Source organism: Leucopleurus acutus (genome assembly GCF_964270905.1).
Source record: "Leucopleurus acutus genome assembly, chromosome: 10".
Taxonomy (NCBI): Eukaryota; Metazoa; Chordata; class Mammalia; order Artiodactyla; family Delphinidae; genus Leucopleurus; species Leucopleurus acutus.
The window spans coordinates 11,697,349-11,717,079 of NC_139153.1; the positions used below are offsets into that span (position 1 = coordinate 11,697,349).

The following is a 19,731-nucleotide window of genomic DNA, read 5'->3' on the forward strand; positions in this document are numbered from 1 at the left end:
TTTGATCTATTAGAGCAAGAAAGAAAAAAACTTGATTTACACTCTTTTGGAATATGCCCACTCATTAATTAAGAACTGCCAATACTCATGTAAAACGCAAAGAAACAAACAGAAAAATTCCTAGTTTGTATCTGCTAACAATGTAAATCAAGTATGGCAAGAAGCTGACGTACCTTTATTGTGACGTTACCTTTAGTTACTTTCCTCATGTTGAAGCCCACTGTAGGTATCATATCTTCACTGAATTGACCTGACTGAAAGAAAACATTTTTAGACTAATCGTTGTTTATTAAAACATGTAACACTGCAAACCTTTCACATCAACATTACTCTGTACCCATCTTAGCAAATAACTGATTTTTTAGTGACGATAACAATATACCTTAAGAAAACACTCCTAATAGCCATAAATCTTGAAGAGGTGCATTATTTTTTTCATTCAAAGACATAGTCTTCCATTAAAGATACTTCTGAAACTACTATAATTTTTTCATATTTTTAAGTTTAAGAAATACTGTACAACTACATATGAACATTTATTAATTCGTGCACCTATACGTGAATTTTTGCATACAAGGTACAAGTAAATCGGAAGTAAAAGTTCAAAGTTTTCTATTTTTAGGATTGAAATTATTTTGACAATACTGTTAAAATTCACTGTTGCTTTTCTGAGTCAGTCTTTTAACAAGGCTTATAAAATGTTTTCTTCATGAACATGATCCTCCCTTATGTAATCAATTATATTCCCTTTTTGGTTTCTGACTTTCCTGTCAGAGGACTAAAATTAAATATCTTCTAAGAGTATTTATATTTTTAAATTTAAAATGTTCAGCCATCTAGGATTTGATTATACAATGCAAGAAAGGCCCTTTTTACAAATGTATAACCTATAATCACCTCACTCCTCATTTAATATTTATGTATTTACTTAGTATTTATTTTTGGCTGTGCTGGGTCCTCTTTGCTGTGCACAGGCTTTCTCTAGTTGCGGCGAGTTGGGGCTACTCTTTGTTGTGGTGCACGGGCTTCTCATTGCAGTGGCTTCTCTTGCTGCGGATAACAGGCTCTAGGTGCGTGGGCTTCAGTAGTTGTGGCACGTGGGCTCAGTAGTTGTGGCTTGGGGGCTCTAGAGCGCAGGCTCAGTAGTTGTGGTGCACAGACCCAGTTGCTCCGCAGCATGTTGGGTCTTCCTGGACCAGGGGTCCAACCCGTGTCCCCTGCAGTGGCAGGCGGATTCCTAACCACTACGCCATCAGGGATGCCCTCACTCCTAATTTAAAAATCCACACTTTCCTAACTAGATTGATGTGATATGCCAAATTCCATATAGAGACAATTCTATATCTGAGTCTTCCATTCTTTTCCATTAGTCTGTTTATTTCTAATTGGAAATAAATTAGGACTACATGAATTACTGTAGCTTATCCTACATATTATTCTATATAGCAGATCAAGAAGTTGGAATGTTCAGGAATGTGTTTCATCTCTCGCATTTGAAATAAACTTTAAAAATTAATAATTCTGTTAAAATACTAACTTCCCTTTATCAACTCTTGATACTTAACCAAGTCTCTCCACCTAGGCACATGGTTTGTCCACTCAAACATTCAAATCCCTTATATCGTTCAGTGAAGTATCATAATTCTCTAACAAGTCTTCCATCTTTCTTGTCATATTCTTTATTTTGACTGCAATTATGAAGTACACCTAATGAGTCACAATTGACACAGATTTTATATATTTACATATTCATATATTTTATTTGCCAAATGTTTATTTCTCAAGTGGTCTCTTATTTATTAGGTACAGCTCAGGATTATGAAATGTATCAACGTGGGAGTAATTGAACAAATGGAACTATTTTCAAGGCCCTAACACTGGCCAATTGTTTGCCACACATTCATTCCAAAACTGTCTACAAGTACCAATTGTACCAAGCACAATGAATTCCAATTTTACAAATTAATTTCTACATAACCCCAAAAGTGTTCTACTTTAAAAATTTTTCCCCTCCTGTTCAGTGGAGTTTGGGCTAATCTCAAAAAAATGTGAAAGAGAGAGAGAGAGAGAGAGAGGAGAAAGAGAGAGAGACAGAGAGAGAGAGAGAGAGAAAGAAAGAAAGAAAGGAAGGAAGGAAGGAAGGAAAGAAAGAAAGAAAAAGAAAAAAGAAAGAAAAGAAAGGACAGAAAGAAGAAAGAGAAAGAAAGAGAGAGAGAGAAAGGAAGAAAGTTAACACGACCATAATCACTACTTTATTTATACATACAGACATTATAATTTTCAGAACTTTCACATACATGATTTATATGTGTGAAGATCTAGTCATGATATCAAAACTACATATATCATAACTAGCCATAACACAAGAACAAAAAATATAACCTGAAAATGGGCAAAGGCAAAACCAAAGGCATAATCTATGAAAGAAATAATAAGATAACTTCATTAAAAACTTCTGCTTTGCAAAAGACAATGCCAAGAGACTCGGAAAACAAGCCACAGAGTAAGAGAAAAAGATGTGCAAAAGATACTCTATAAAGGACTGTTATGGGAAATATACAAAGAACTTTTAAAACTCAGCAGTACAAAAACAAACAATCCAATTAAAGTATGAGCCAAAGATCTTAACAGACATCTCATCAACGAAGATATACAGATGGCAAATAAGCATATGAAAAGATGCACCACATCATGTGTCACCACAGAAATGCAAATTAAAACAATGAGATACCACCACAAAGCAATAAGAGTGGCCCAAATCTGGTATTCTTTGGTAACACCAAATGCTGATGAGGATGTAGAGCAAGAGGAACCCTCAGTCATTGCTGATAGGTTTGCGAAATGGTACAGCCACTTTGGAAGACACTTTGACAGTTTCTTACAAAACCAAACATACTCTTACCATACAATCCAACAGTGACACTCCTTGGTATTTACCCAAAGAACTTGCAAAGTTAAGTCCACACAAAAACTCACACATTAAATGCTTACAGCATTGTTATTTATAATTGTTAAAACCTGAAAGCAACCAAGATGTCCTTCAATAAGTGAATGGATAGACTGGTATATCCAGACAATGCAGTATTATTCAGTACTAAAAGAAATTAGCTATTAAGCGACAAAAGACATGGAGAAGCCTCAAATGCATATTTAATGAAAGACCCAATGTGGAAAGACTACATGCTGTATGATTCCAACAATATCACATTATGAAAAAGTCAAAACTATGAAAACAGTAAAAATATCAGTGGTTGTCAGGGGCTGGAGAATGAAAAACAATATGGCAGTTCCTCAAAAAATTAAAAATAGAATTACCACATGATCCAGCAATTCCAGTTCATTTGGGTATATACCCAAATGAAAGCAGGAACTTGAAGAAATATTTGTATAACCACGTTCACAGCTGAATTATTCATAATAGCCACAAAGTGGAAGCAACCTGAGTGTCCACCTGCAGATGAGCAGATAAAGTGTGGTCTAGTCCTACGATGCAGTATTTTTCAGCCTTAAAAACCTTATTCATGGACTTGAGCACACGGGGAGGGGGAAGGGTAAGCTGGGACAAAGTGGAAGAGTGGCACTGACACATATACACTACCAAATGTAAAACAGACAGCTAGGGGAAAGCAGCCGCATAGCACAGGGAGATCAGCTCGGTGCTCTGTGTCCACCTAGAGGGGTGGGATAGGGAGGGTGGGAGGGAGGCATAAGAGGGAGGGGATATGCAGATATATGTACACGTACTGCTGATTCACTTTGTTATACAGCAGAAACTAACACAACAATGTAAAACAATTATACTCCAATAAAGACATTAAAAAAAACCAACCTTATTCATGCTACACCATGGATGAACCTTGAAGACATTATGCTAAGGGTAAGGCAGTCCCAAAAAAGACAAATACTTCATGATTCTATTTAAATAAGGAGCCTAGAGTAGTTAAATTCATTAAGACAGAAAATAGAATGGTAGTTGCCAAAGGCTAGAGAAGGGGGAAACAAGGAGTTAATGCTTACTGAGTACAGAATTTCAGGTTGGGAAGATCAAAGGTCCTATAGATGGACAGCAGTGATGGTTACACAAAAATGTGAATGTATTTAATAGCACTGTACACCCAAAAATAGTTAAGATGGTAATTTTAACGTTTTGTGTGTTTTACATTTTTTAGAAATGTATGATGTAAAGGGAGGCAATTATCCCTACTACTTTACAGAACAAGAAAGAAATTCCCAAGGTCACACAGCTCAATAGTTGCTGATTACATGTCTTACAGATCGCCATTGTGAACTGTAATAGGCTTTAATTAATATCTGAGGAGAGGTGTGTATGAGATAATGCTTCATTTATTTGGTATATTAGGAAAAGGTGCTATACATAATAAAGCAGCCAGAAATTGTAGCTAAAGTTTCTAGATAACAAAACTTTTAAAAAAGCTTGCACAGAAAGCTTTCTAAAATGAAATACATACTTGGTTAACTTCTCACAGTCTATGGAACATGATTTAATGTGTTCTTGGTGTTTCAGGGTTATTTTATAAATTGTAAAAAGAGAAAACTAGGGACTTTCCTGGCGGTCCCATGGTTAAGAATCTGCGCTTCCCAGAAATCTCTTGCATTCCTATACACTAATGATGAAAAATCTGAAAGAGAAATTAAGAAAACACTCCCATTTACCACTGCAACAAAAAGAATAAAATACCTAGGAATAAACCTACCTAAGGAGAAAAAAGACCTATATGCAGAAAATTCTAAGACACTGATGAAAGAAATTAAAGATGATACAAACAGATGGAGAGATATACCATGTTCTTGGATTGGAAGAATCAACATTGAAAAATGACTATACTATCCAAAATAATCTACAGATTCAATGCAATCCCTATCAAACTACCAATGGCATTTTTCACAGAACTAGGACAAACAATTTCACAATTTGTATGGAAACACAAAAGACCCCGAATAGCCAAAGCAATCTTGAGAAAGAAAAACGGAGCTGGAGGAAACAGACTCCCTGACTTCAGACTATACTACAAAGCTACAGTAATCGAGACGTGTGGTACTGGCACAAAAACAGAAAGATAGATCAATGGAACAGGATAAAAAGCCCAGACATAAACCCATGCACATATGGTCACCTTATCTTTGATAAAGGAGGCAAGAACATAGAGTGGAGAAAAGACAGCCTCTTCAATCAGTGGTGGTGGGAAAACTGGACAGCTGCATTTAAAAGAATGAAATTAGAACACTCCCTAACACCATACACAAAAATAAACTCAAAATGGATTAAAGACCTAAATGTAAGGCCAGACACTGTAAAACTCTTAGAGGAAGACATAGGCAGAACACTCTAAGACATAAATCACAGCAAGATTCTTTTTGACCCACCTCCTAGAGAAATGGAAATAAAAACAAAAATAAACAAATGGGACCTAATGAAACTTCAAAGCTTTTGCACAGCAAAGGAAACCATAAACAAGATGAAAAGACAACCCTCAAATTGGGAGAAAATATTTGAAAACGAAGCAACTGACAAAGGATTAATCTCCAAAACATACAAGCAGCTCAATATCAAAAAAACAAACAACCCAATCCAAAAATGGGCAGAATACCTAAATAGACATTTCTCCAAAGATATACAGATTGCCAACAAACACATGAAAGGATGCTCAACATCACTAATCACCAGAGAAATGCAAATCAAAACTACAATAAGGTATCACCTCACACCAGTCAGAATGGCCATCATCCAAAAATCTACAAACAATAAATGCTGGGAGGGTATGGAGAAAAGGGAACGCTCCTACACTGTTGGTGGGAATGTAATTTGTACAGCCACTATGGAGAACAGTGTGGAGGTTCCTTAAAAAACTAAAAATAGAAGTACCATACGACCCAGCAATCCCACTACTGGGCATATACCCTAAGAAAACCATAATTCAAAAAGAGTCACGTACCACAGTGTTCACTGCAGCACTATTTACAACAGCCAGGACATGGAAGCAACCTAAGTGTCCATCGACAGATGAATGGATAAAGAAGATGTGGCACATATATACAATGGAATATTACTCAGCCATAAAAAGAAAGGAAATCGAGTTATTTGTAGTGAGGTAGATAGACCTTGAGTCTGTCATACAAAGTGAAGTAAGTCAGAAAGAGAAAAACAAATACCGTATGTTAACACATAAATATGGAATCTAAAAAAAAAAAAAAAAAGGTTCTGAAGAACCTAGAGGAAGGACAGGAATAAAGACGCAGACGTAGAGAATGGATATGAGGACAAGGGGAGCGGGGAAGGGTAAGCTGGGACGAAGTGAGAGAGTAGCACTGACATATATACACTACCAAATGTAAAACAGATAGCTAGTGGGAAGCAGCCACATAGCACAGGGAGATCAGTTCGGTGCTTTGTGACCACCTAGAGGAGGTGGATAGGGATGGGGGGAGGGAGACACAAGAGAGAGGGGATATGGGGATATATGTATATGTATAGCTGATTCACTTTGTTATAAAGCAGAAACTAAAACAACAATGTAAAGCAATTATACTCCAATAAAGATGTTAAAAAAAAAAAAAAAGAATCTGTGCTTCCATTGCAGGGGGCTCAGGTTCTATCCCTGGTTGGGGAACTAAGATCCCACATGCCACGCAGTGCGGCCCAAAAAAAAAAGTGGAAATACTTAAAATATTTTTTTAAAAAAAAAAACAAGAAAACTAAATTTGATAACCTTTAAGGGCCCTTCTGGTAGTAAAATTTTATGATTACGACCATCAATTATAGTACCAGCCCATGATGAAATGATGTAGGAGGCTGTAGTATACACGGCTGCCCCTGAACTTTCATAAATGTTCATCTCTCTCTTCACCATTACTTCTCACTGCTGGCAGATGTTAACAATAACTTTCCCTAATTCACCTGGCACTGCTAATCTGCAATGGCTGAAAATTAGGTAATCAAATCTTCGGGTTTTTAATCCCCAAATGTCTTGAGTACAGCAAAATGTTCAAAAATCATTCATTAGCTTTTATGAATGGATTCTGTGGTATAACAACTTTACAGACTTGGAAGCATTTTCAACTTCTTTCTTCGTATCAAATCTTAATCGTCACTTTTCAAAGTTTGTGCTGAATGACTAAACCACTAAGCTGGCAGTTGTGCTCTAAATAACAGAATTTATTTCTATGCTGTCAAAATGCCACTAGGCTGAGACTAGCAATTCAGGAAACAAGTAGATGCTTTAAAAGTACTACTTAATTGTGTATCGTGCTATTTATTTTAACAAACACTTAAATAATGTGAAGCACTGTTTTAAGTACTTAGTAAATATTAATCAGTATTAACTTACTTAATCCTTTTAACAACCCTATGAAGTAAGTAGCATTATCCCCATTTTTCAGATGAGAAAACCAAGGCAAAGATAGGTTAAGTCATTTGCTCAAAGTCCCATCATTTTTAAGATCTGTGAAGAGAAGTAAAAATATGCTTTCATACCTGTCTTCCTAAATAGGATATGAAACATAAACTGACCTTCTCTTAATAACACAAATTCAAGACCACAAGTGGCACTCACTGTGATTTTGTGACAGTGGACAGAACTGCAGTTATCAATGTGTACCCAAAGTCACAAGGTAGTATCTTTGGAATCTGGCTTCGGACAAGATAAAATTGAAGCAAAATAAAACGGTAAAAAAAAAAAACTATCTCAAGGTCCAGGAATCTTATCACCAATTACACTACTTACTAACCACATGCAAGTCATCTTACCCTCAGGATTAAGCTTTCTTACTAGAGAAAAAGGTACTTGGAAGAGTATTTCCAAAATCACTTCGAGCTCTAACATTTATGGTTTTATGTTTTATTCATAGGCCTCTCATTTAAAATATAGTTAAGAGATGAATGCCTACAGCAGTAGGAAAAATGTGGCTCTTTTTTTTTTTTCCCAAAAATTCATTAGTATACCAAAGGCTAAAAGCAGACCTTGTCCCATAAAGTTTTGTTAGTGTCAACTTCAGCAAACAGAGCTGACCTAAATTTATTACTGCAGATCGTAGGAATGAGGCAAATAGGAAAGGGGAAGGAAAGAGAACAACCAAGGCAAAAGTTAACACCACGAAGGCAGAAAACAGGAGGCAGTGGACCTGTATTAGTGAAAGGACACTTCATTGAGTGTACTCTACGACAATAAGAATGGGGGACGGGTCTATTCTTTGTAAACAGGTTAATGTACAGAGATGTACCATGCAGCACTGGCTGCTTATATACATGATATCTGACACTAGTGAGAACACAGTGAAATACTCATACATTTCAGGGCTTTAAAGTAGAGACTCCAAATGGAACAGATTAGACTTTACCATTGCTCTTTTAAATGAACAAATGCAGAAATCAAGCTATTAACAACATGGTAGTAGAAGTTTCTCTTTGCTTAATCTGTTCCTCTGTAGTAGCAGTCCAATCCAATTCAACAAACTTTAAACACAAGTGGAAAAATACCTGCTTCGACAAATGTCTCACAGTCTCTTTCTCTAAGAATCTTTTTATTTTTTAAGGCTTTAGTTATCAAGCTAAAGAATGAAATAAAGAGCACAACAAAATACTCATACTAAATTTCTCCTTTCAGCCAAAGAAACTACTTTCGCATGTTAAGCAGAGTGGTCATCTCACACTATGACTCAATTGTTTAATCGCCAAAATTTACACACTTGACAAGTGAGAAGATATGGCCAATAAATACACAAGTTAGTCATTTTTCTTTCCAAGAACTTTTAATTCAAATGGAACACTGTTATTATCAATACCCATTTTCCTAGTTTGTAGCATTATTACGCTTCTTATATTTCACTAATAAGTAGAATTACTGATAATATTGCTCTTTTATTTCAATTTACAAAAGTTAAAAAAAATGGCAACCTATTTTTTACTGAAGTTGTTTAAAATGAAAGGTAGATCTAGGGGAACTTTTGATGAGGAGTAGGGTATTTCCATGATCTTAAAGTGTACCCCACAAACTACGCATCAGTTGCAGAGGGAAAAACAAGCAATTCTACAATGGAGAAATCAGACAACATCTTGACTTCACATGGGCTTCTCAGATGGACTTCATGTGCCTACAGAAGTATTACTACGAGGACACAATATCCCCCATATAGTATTTCAGCTGAGAATGCATAAACTAAATCTAATCATGAAGAAAGATCCAAAACAGAGGAACATTCTCTTAAAAAGGCGGGGGAGGGAGGGTAATTTTTCAAAGACGTCAATGTCATAAAAGATCAAGGCTGTAAAAATGTTTCAGACTAGATAGAGGGGACTAAAAAGACATGACAACTAAATGCAGTACCTGACCCTAGACTGGATCCTGCACTGGAGAACAAAAACAATATAAACAACATTATCGGGTCAAGTGACAAAATAGGAAGAGGTAAAATGTGAGGTTATCATTTTCTAACATATTTTCTTCATAATCTAATCATGAAGAAACATCCAAAACAGAGGAACATTCTCTTAAAAAGGCGGGGGAGGGAGGGTAATTTTTCAAAGATGTCAATGTCATAAAAGATCAAGGCTGTAAAAATGTTTCAGACTAGATAGAGGGGACTAAAACGACACAACAACTAAATGCAGTGGCTGACCCTAGACTGGATCCTGAACTGGAGAACAGAAACACTATAAACAACATTATCGGGTCAAGTGACAAAACAGGAAGAGATAAAATGTGAGGTATCATTTTCTAACATAATGAAGTTGGCAACTAAATTAGTTATGCAAGGGAATATTCCTAAGCTTAGAAAACACAAACTTAAGTATTTAGGAATAAGGGCCATGGTACATAGACCTTACTTACCTAAGGTGACACACGCAGTGCATGAATGATAAAGCAAATGAGGTAAAATGTTTGACCTCAGTAAAGGGTATATAAATGTTTTTTGGAATGCTTTTATTCCCGCAAAATTTCTGTAAATTTGAAATTGTTTCCAAATAAAAGATTTCTTAAATGGAATAATCAAATACCATCTTCTTGTATATCATATCTAGGACACAACTAGAATTAGAAGATAAATTACCTACTACAATAGTAGTGAAATTCATGAATACATTCAATCACAAGGAATTATGACAACTAGTTCAGGAACAAGTCATTGCTAATCTTGTTTTGTCCTTTAATATTCTAAAAGAATACTAACTTACAAATGTCTTCTAATAGAAAAATCCATGTTTTATAGTTTCAGTGTAAGGAAAATGCCTCTGGGCTTTAAAACTGGCATTTTAAAATCTACTCCAATGTTTTAATATTTATTTATAAGCTGGGAAATGAATTAAACATAGTGTGCTCTTCCAAGTCTAAATTCCTCTTAGTTTTGGGGAAAACTGTCCCACTTAACACATATTCTTCTTTTCTTTCTGAACATTTCATACAGTAGTTACCACTGTGAACACATACATCGTACCTAAGGATATCTCCCTACAACCTCTTTTTAAGGGGCTAGAAAAGATCATTCACTACAGCAGTATTTCAAGGATCATACAATGTTCATTTTCTATTTTAGAACATTTTGGACATTTCCTTAAATAATTTCCCAAAAGACAGTAATTTGTTCTCAGTTTTATGTGCCAGAGTTACTTCCAACTACAGACAAAATTGCTTCCCACAGGATGTCAGTTTAAAAGCACATGTTAAGATTCATTTGAGATTTAAATATTAGTAACCAAGGAATAATGTCTCTCAAAATCCCAGTGGGTTTGTTTGTGTTTTTTGTTTGTTCTGAGAGGGAGGGGTTCTCTTCAGTCCTTACCAGAAAAAATTAAGTAGCATGCAAAATTTTTAAATGTTAGGTTTCTTAGGGGCATAATCAATTAAGGCCTCTCATCTCCAAATGGCCCAGATTCTGAAAATGGGCCACCATTCCAAATAAACCAAACTGAAGAGCTATTTTTTCTGAAGCAAATTAAGTAATAAAAACTTTCTGCAGAATCATAAAGTTCCAGGATTACCCTTCAAAAAGTGGCGTAATTTGCAACAATACTGACTCAAAAAAAACTTCTAACTCTTCAAAAAACACTAGCCAAAAACATAAAGGCATCCCTAGATTCTGGCATGGACAGGCCCCCGTGTAGACTGTGGTCTAGATGCCAATGTTTTCCATCTGGTCTGCCAACTCAAACTGACTGGCAGCGGCTTCCACCTGGGCACAGTGAGTGCTGTGCTCTTCTTTCATCTGTGTTATCCACACAGAAGAGGGAGAAGTGCTTGTGGCTCTCATGCTAGGCATTTACAAACTCTGGTCTAGATGTTCTAATGTCGGCAGGCCAATTATAAAAGCCTGCTTTGCAGATGATCCAATCATCAACAGCAGACACAGACAATGAATCTGTATTGTAATGATTCACAAACAACTATTATTGTTCACCCCCTCCTTTATGGTTTTATCAACCCACAAAGCTACTGTGCCTCTGCCTTTATTCATTCATTTATTCACTCACTTATTCAACAACAGAGAAAAGGAAAAGAAAAGTAACTAGGAAACAAACATAAAACCATCACACAACAAATATATCCTACAGAGAAGATAATACAGGATGACTGGGTACCCAAGGAAAGCCTCTCTGAAGGAGTGATATTTAAGGCTCCAGACCCACTCGGATGCATAATATGTAACATTTAACCCTTAACTGCTACACTGATCCTCATAAACCACTCAAGAATTGTCTCTCTGCTGTCAGAGGCACTCTTGATATACTTGTGGACTGAAGACCACTCCTTTAAAGGGTCCAGTTAGGCAAGTCTCCAGGTTTTAGGATTGAAATTGCCAGGTTTTTTTGTTTTGTTCTTTTTTGATGGTAAATTTATGGTAATTTGGCAAGCAATCAGTTTTGCCTTGGGAGGGACTTCAGGTGAATAGTTTATTTTTAAAGTTAACTATTGGTTAGGTTTTATCTATACACCCCAAATAGTAGCAACATGAATTAAAAGTTATTTTTAGGTAGCAACATTAAAACTAGGTGAAAGGGCTTCCCTGGTGGCGCAGTGGTTCAGGGTCCGCCTGCCGATGCAGGCGACACGGGTTCGTGCCCCGGTCCGGGAAGATCCCGCGTGCCGCGGAGCGGCTGGGCCCGTGAGCCATGGCTGCTGGGCCTGCGCGTCCGGAGCCTGTGCTCCGCGACGGGAGAGGCCACAGCGGTGAGAGGCCCGCGTACCGCAAAAAAACCAAAAAAAACAAACAAACAAAAAAAAAAACTAGGTGAAAGACACTATGTTTTCTTTGATATGAAACTATGAAATCTGAATATAACAGATGAGAATTCTTTAGATAAAAACTTTTTACTAAGCGGGCTTCCCTGGTGGCACCGTGGTTGAGAATCTGCCTGCCAATGCAGGGGACACGGGTTCAATCCCTGGTCCGGGAAGATCCCACATGCCGCGGAGCAACTAGGCCCGTGAGCCACAACTACTGAGCCTGCGCGTCTGGAGCCTGAGCTCTGCAAGAGAGGCCGTGATAGTGAGAGGCCCGCGCACCGCGATGAAGAGTGACCCCCGCTTGCCACAACTGGAGAAAGCACTCACACAGAAACGAAGACCCAACACAGCCAAAAATAAATAAAATAAATTAACTGAAAATCACAGCCGAATTTAAAAAAAAAAACTTTTTACTAAGCATAATGACATAGGGAACTAATTAAATGCCTGTCACTCTAATTCAACTCATTTCAAACAACTAATTAATCCCTACTGCCTGCTAATACCAATAGAGCTACTATGCAGCAATCTCCTTTACAAAGACAAGTCTTGAGGATTAAAATGTTCTCAAACCCACAATTTCAATTAGGAGCCTGAAAACTCTCATTCCTGCTAACCTCTATTCCTGAAGAAAATTCACTTCAAAAGGTCTCTAATGACTATTTCCTATGTTCACTACGACTTTCATTAACAGCACATTAGTAACGGTTTTACTAAATCTACATCCAAAGAATTGCTGAAGAAAATTAATATGCTAGTCTATAGAACAATTTGCTAGTAAGCATCCCTAGTCAATCACTGGGCAACCACACCACAGTGCAGCATCTTCACTCAGTCAGAAATTCTGATGATGCAATAACAATGTAAAAAAGGGCCCCAAAAGAAATCAGTGCTGGAGAGCTTTAGCAAATACAGTATTTGCTAACTTGTCAAGTCATTAATATGTCTGGATGTATTTCCCATGAACATCAAGAGCCCACTATAAATCTGTAATAAATACTTGTATCTTTATATGAAAAAAGTCTACTAATCTTCACATGTAGGATGAAGCATGTTCTGAAGTCCGAAGCATGAGGGTCAGGGGAATTAGCATACAAGTCACATTTTCAGGCATTGATACTATTACTACTGATTGGTCTCTAGACAATTCTACTACTTTTTTTAATTTTACTTTCCTTTGTAACAAATACCTTTTCATAAAGAAAGTGACAAGAAAAAGAAATTAAAGGAATCCAAACTGGAAAGAAAGTAAAACTGCCATTGTTGGCAGATAATACGATAGTACATATAAAAAATTCTAGACACCATCAAAAAAATTCATCAGGCTTCCCTGGTGGTGCAGTGGTTGAGAGTCCGCCTGCCGATGCAGGGGACACGGGTTCGTGCCCCGGTCTGGGAAGATCCCACGTGCCGCAGAGCGGCTGGGCCCGTGAGCCATGGCCGTTGAGCCTGCGCGTCCGGAGCCTGTGCTCCGCAACGGGAGAGGCCACAACAGTGAGAGGCCCACGTACCGCCAAAAAAAAAAAAAAAAAAAAAAATCTTCAATGAATTCAGTAAAATTGCAGAATACAAAGTTAATATATAGAAATCTATTGTGTCTGTACACACCAACAGTAAACTATCAGAAAGAGAAAGCAAGAAAAAAAATCCCATTTACAACTGCATCAAAAAGAATAAAATATCTAGGAATAAACCTACCTAAGGAGGTAAAAGACCTGTACTCAGAAAACTGTAAGACACTGATTAAATAAATGGAAGATGACACAAGATGTAAGATAATATACCATGGTCATGTATTGGAAGAATAAATATTGTTAAAATAACCATATTACCCAAGATAATCTACAGATTCAATGCAATTCCTATGAAAATACCAATGGCACTTTTCACAGAAGTAGAACAAATAATTCTAAAATTTGTATAAGAACACAAAAGACTCTGAATAACCAAAACAATCTTGAAGAACAAAGCTGAAGATATCACACTACCTGATTTCAAGCTATTCTACAGAGCTACAATAACCAAAACAGTATGGTGCTGGCAGAAAAACAGACACATAGATCAATGGACAGAACAGAGAGCCCAGAAATGAACCCACCCTTGAAACTGAGTCTCCCTAAAACTAAGTTCCCTTACCAAGTATATCATTAATCTCTCTGTCCTATACTTTATTCCCTTTCTTGTCTCCTCTGACCTCAATGCTGTGCTAACTTAATACTAATCAACCAGTTGGATGACTGAAACTGCTGTTGTCGATGCCATCGATAATGTACTAAAACTGCTATCATAGATATTATCATATCAACATCAACGTACAAACTCAGGTTGTCCTCCAGGGCAAGATGAGCTAACAGACCCCCAACCCATGGACCACTTGGCAGATACTCATAAACCAGACTCCCAAAACTTCAAGTAAGAAATGTCCCATGACAATGATTAATCCCAGCCTCTTTGTTCTCCCCCCTTTAAAAAAACAAAAACAAAAAACTAACTCAAAGACCAAGTTGGAGTGGATCTGAGGCTTGCCTCCTACTCCCTTGCTGGCGTCCTGCAACATATCCTTACTTTGCTGCAAACTACCACTATCAGAGTTTGGCTTTCGGCACCATGGGCACACATGCCCTTTGCTGGATTTCACACTAAATTAATTAATCTATGACAAAGGAGGCAAGAATACATGATGGGAAAAAGATAGCCTCTTCAATAAATTGTGATGGGAAAACTGTACAGCTACATTAAGTGTAAAAACTAAAGTCATAAAACACCTACAAGAAAACACAGGCCATATGCTCTTTCACATTAGTCTTTTTTTTTTAATATTTATTTTTCTATTTGGCTGTGCTGGGTCTTAGTTGCAGCACGCGGGATCTTCGTCGAGGCATGCAGGATCTTTAGTTGCGGCATGAGGACTCTTTTAGTTGGGGCATGTGGGATCTAGTTCCCCAATCAGGGATCAAACCTGGGCGCCCTGCATTGGGAGAGTTGAGTCTTAACCACTGGACCACCAGGGAAGTCCCCTGACATCAATCTTTAGCAGTATTTTTTTGGGTATGTCTCCTCAGGGAAAGGAAACAAAAGCAAAACTGAACAAATGTGACTACGTCAAACTAAAAAGCTTTTGCACAGCAAAGGAAACTATCAACAAAACAAACACGCTGCCTATTGAATGGGAGAAGATAACATGATATGGATTTAATATCCAAAATATACAAAGAACTCTTAAAACTCAACATCAAAAAACAATCCAATTAAAAATGGGCAGGGCTTCCCTGGTGGCGCCGTGGTTGAGAATCTGCCTGTCACTGCAGGGGACATGGGTTCGAGCCCTGGTCTGGGAAGATCCCACATGCCACGGAGCAACTAAGCACGTGAGCCACAACTACTGAGCCTGCGCGTCTGAAGCCTGTGTTACACAACATAAGAGGCCGCGATAGTGAGAGGCCCGCACACCACGATGAAGTGTGGCCCCCACTTGCCGCAACTAGAGAAAGCCCTCGCACAGAAATGAAGACCCAACACAGCCAAAAATAAATGTAAAAATAAACAAATAAATAAAAATGTTGAAAGACGCTAATCTTAAGACCTCAACAGCAGAGATAAATATTTTTTTAAAAAATGGGCAGAGAACATGAATAAACATTTTTTCAAAGAACACATACAGATGGCCAACACACACATGAAAGGATGCTCAACATCACTAATCATCAGGGAAATGCAAATCAAAACCACAATAGGATATCACCTCACACCTGTCAAAATGGCTATTATCAAAAAACATCAAATAACAAGTGCTGGCAAGGATGTGGAGAAAAAGGAACCCTTGTTGTGTGCTTTCAGTGAGAATATAAATTGATATAGCCACTATGGAATAGTATGGAGGTTCCTTAAAAAATCAAAAATTGAATTACCATACAATCCAGCAATTCCATTTCTGGGTTTTTTCCAAAGAAAACAAAAACACTAATTCGAAAAGATATATGCACCCCATGTTCACTGCAGCATTATTGACAATAGCCAAGATAAGGAAGCAACCTTAAGTGCCCACCAATAGATGAATGAATAAAAAAGATGTGGGGTGTGATATGTGCGTGCGTGTGTATAGATAAATATACATTCAATGGAATACTAGGTATAAAAAAGAATGAAATCTTGCCATTTGTGACAACATGGATGGACCTAGAGGATATCATGCTAAGCAAAATAAGTCAGACAGAGAAAGACAAATACAGTATGATTTCACTTATATGTGGAACCTAAAAAACAAAACAAATGAACAAACGTAGCAAAACAGAAACAGAGCCACAGATACAGAGAAAACAGAAAGGAGGAGGGTGGAGGGGATGAGTGAAACAGCTGAGGAAAATTAAGAGGTACAATCTTCCAGTTACAAAATAAATGACTCATGGAGATGAAATGTACAAGAGTGGGGGAATACAGTTAATAATAATGTAATAACTATATATGGTAACAGATGATGACTTACAGTATGATCATTCTGTAACGTACTGAAATATCAAGTCACTATACTGTGCATCAGGAACTAACATAGTATTACAGGTCAATTATACTTTAAAAACAAGCACTCTTTTTAGAGGTCAGATTTGTGGCTACCAGAGGTGAGGGGTGGGGGAAGGGGGAATTGGATAAAGGTGGTCAAAAGGTACAAACTTCCAGTTATGAGATAAATAAGTACTAGAGATGTAATGTACAACATGATTAATATAATTAATTTTAATGCTGAATGTTACATATGAAAACTATTAAAAGAGTAAATCCTAAGCGTTCTAAGGGAATTTTTTTTCTTTTAATTTTATATGAGATAGATGTCACTAAATTTATTATGGTAATCATCTCATGATGTACATAAGTCAAATCATTATGCGGTACACCTTAAGTTTATACAGTGCTATATGTCAGTTATACTGAACAAAATAAGTGATTTTCTAAATTTAAAAGTTTCTTTCCCTCTTTCTGGGAAGAACTGAGTATTGATGGAACTAAAATGAGAAAGAGACTTATTTTTCACTGTATGCCCTTCTGTGTGTGCATGTACAGCTTGTTCAAAAAAAAAAAAAAGATTATAAAAAGAAAAACTTTCCTTCAAATCCTAAAATAGGCTTCTATTATTAAATTTAAAAAGGGGATTCCTAAAGCCAACCAAATGGTACACATCAATGAGTTACATACATAACAAAAGCCCTTCAGTCTTAAGAAAAACACTGTGATGGAAATCACAACTTGTAACCTACAAATGGTAAAATGAATCTTGAACTCTTTTAGAACAAAATAAGAGGGGACTTCCCTGGTGGCACAGTGGTTAAGAATCCCCCTGCCATTGCAGGGGACACAGATTTGAGCCCTGGTCCGGGAAGATCCCACATGCCACAGAGCAGCTAAGCCCGTGTGCCACAACTACTGAAGCCTGTGCGCCTAGAGCCCATGCTCCGCAACAAGAGAAGCCACCACCATGAGAAGCCCGTGCACCGCAACAAAGAGTAGCCCCTGCTCGCCGCAACTAGAGAAAGCCCGTGCGCAGCAACGAAGACCCAATGCAGCCAAAAAAACCCCAAAAGCCTAGTCTTTATTGAAACTCACTTTCTCCAAATGTAAAATGAAGATAACCAAGTCTCTACCTCAAGTTAAATTATTTAAAATACATACACCATTTAGAACAATGCCTGTTTTGGGCACTGGTTACAGGTACAGGGGGAGCATTGAATATTTGCTATCATCATCATCACATAGAGTCCATGAAATGTGATGTTAAAAAGTAGTTCACAGTGTTCTGGTTAAGATTAGGTAAACACACTCCACCCTGTCCCTTCCACTGAATGTAACTAAACACCATGGACAGAATGCATGCAGCAGCTAACTGAGAACTCTGAAAGTAAGTGTAGCAGATAGATTAGACAATGAAATCAGAACTCAAAACACAAGCAATCTCTTAATTTACGACAAAGGAGGCAAGAACATACAATGGAAAAAAGACAGCCTCTTCAATAAGTGGTGCTGGGAAAACTGGATAGCTACATGTAAAAGAATGAAATTAGAACACTCCCTAACACCATATACAAAAATAAACTCAAAATGGATTAAACACCTAAATGTTAAGACTGGACTCTATAAATCTCTTAGAGGAAAACATAGGAAGAACACTCTTTGACATAAATCACAGCAAGATCTTTTTTAACCCACCTCCTAGAGTAAGAGAAATAAAAACACAAATAAACTGGACTTAATTAAACTTAAAGGTTTTTGCACAGCAAAGGAAACCATAAACAAGACAAAAAGACAACCCTCAGAATGGGAGAAAATATTTACAAATGAAACAACAGACAAAGGATTAATCTCCAAAATATACAAACAGCTCATGGAGCTCAATATCAAAAAAACAAACAATCCAGTTAAAAAATGGGCAGAAGACCTAAATAGACATTTCACCAAGGAAGACAAACAGATGGCCAAGAAGCACATGAAAAGATGCTCAAAATCACTAATTATTAGAGAAAGGCAAATCAAAACTACAATGAGGTATCACCTCACGCTGGTCAGAATGGCCATCATCAAAAAATCTAGAAACAATAAATGCTGGAAAGGATGTGGTGAAAAGGGAACCCTCCTGCACTGTTGGTGGAAATGTAAATTGATACAACCACTATGGAGAACAGCATGGAGGTTCTTTAAAAAAGTAAAAATAGAACTGTCATACGACACAGCAATCCCACTTCTGGGCATATACCCTAAGAAAACCATAATTCAAAAAGAGTCATGTACCACCGTGTTCAATGCAGCACTATTTACAATAGCCAGGACATGGAAGCAACTTAAGTGTCTGTGGACAGATGAATAGATAAAGAAAATGTGGCACATATATACAATGGAATATTCCTCAGCCATAAAAAGAAATGAAACTGAGTTATTTGTAGTGAGGTGGATGGACCCAGAGTCTGTCATACAGAGTGAAGTCAGAAAGAGAAAAACAAATACCGTATGCGAAGGCATATATATAAAATCTAAAAAAAAAAAAAAAGTACTGATGAACCTAGTTGTAGGGCAGGAATAAAGAGGTAGACACAGAGAATGGACTTGAGGACATGGGGTGGGAGGGCGAAACTGGGGTAGCATCGACATATACACACTACCGAATGTAAAATAGTTGGCTGGTGGGAAGCAGCCGCATAGCACAGGGAGATCAGCTCGGTGCTTTGGGATGACCTAGAGGGGTGGGATAGGGAGGATGGGAGGGAGGCTCAAGAGGGAGGGGATATGGGGACATGTGTATGCATGTGGCTGATTCGCTTTGCTGTGCAACAGAAACACAGTATTGTGAAGCAATTATACTCCAATAAAGATCTATTAAAAAAATTTTTTTTAATAAATATATCCTCAAAAAAAAAAAAAAAACAACAACACAACATAAGCAATCTGATGCTATTTCCTAGTTGCTTCTTTGCTTTTTTTCCTTCCCTCTCAATCTCCCAGAGCCTGGATCAAA

General features: G+C 37.3%; 1 protein-coding gene across 1 annotated transcript in view; it reads right to left on the reverse strand.

Annotated features, from left to right (window-relative positions):
- ARL8B (ARF like GTPase 8B) overlaps positions 1 to 19,731 on the reverse strand; it is a 66,383-nt gene that overhangs the window by 16,873 nt on the left and 29,779 nt on the right. The window contains exon 2 of the mRNA XM_082847215.1: positions 174 to 254. Within this exon, the coding sequence (XP_082703341.1) occupies positions 174 to 254 (81 nt within the window). The remainder of the gene's footprint in view (positions 1 to 173; positions 255 to 19,731) is intronic.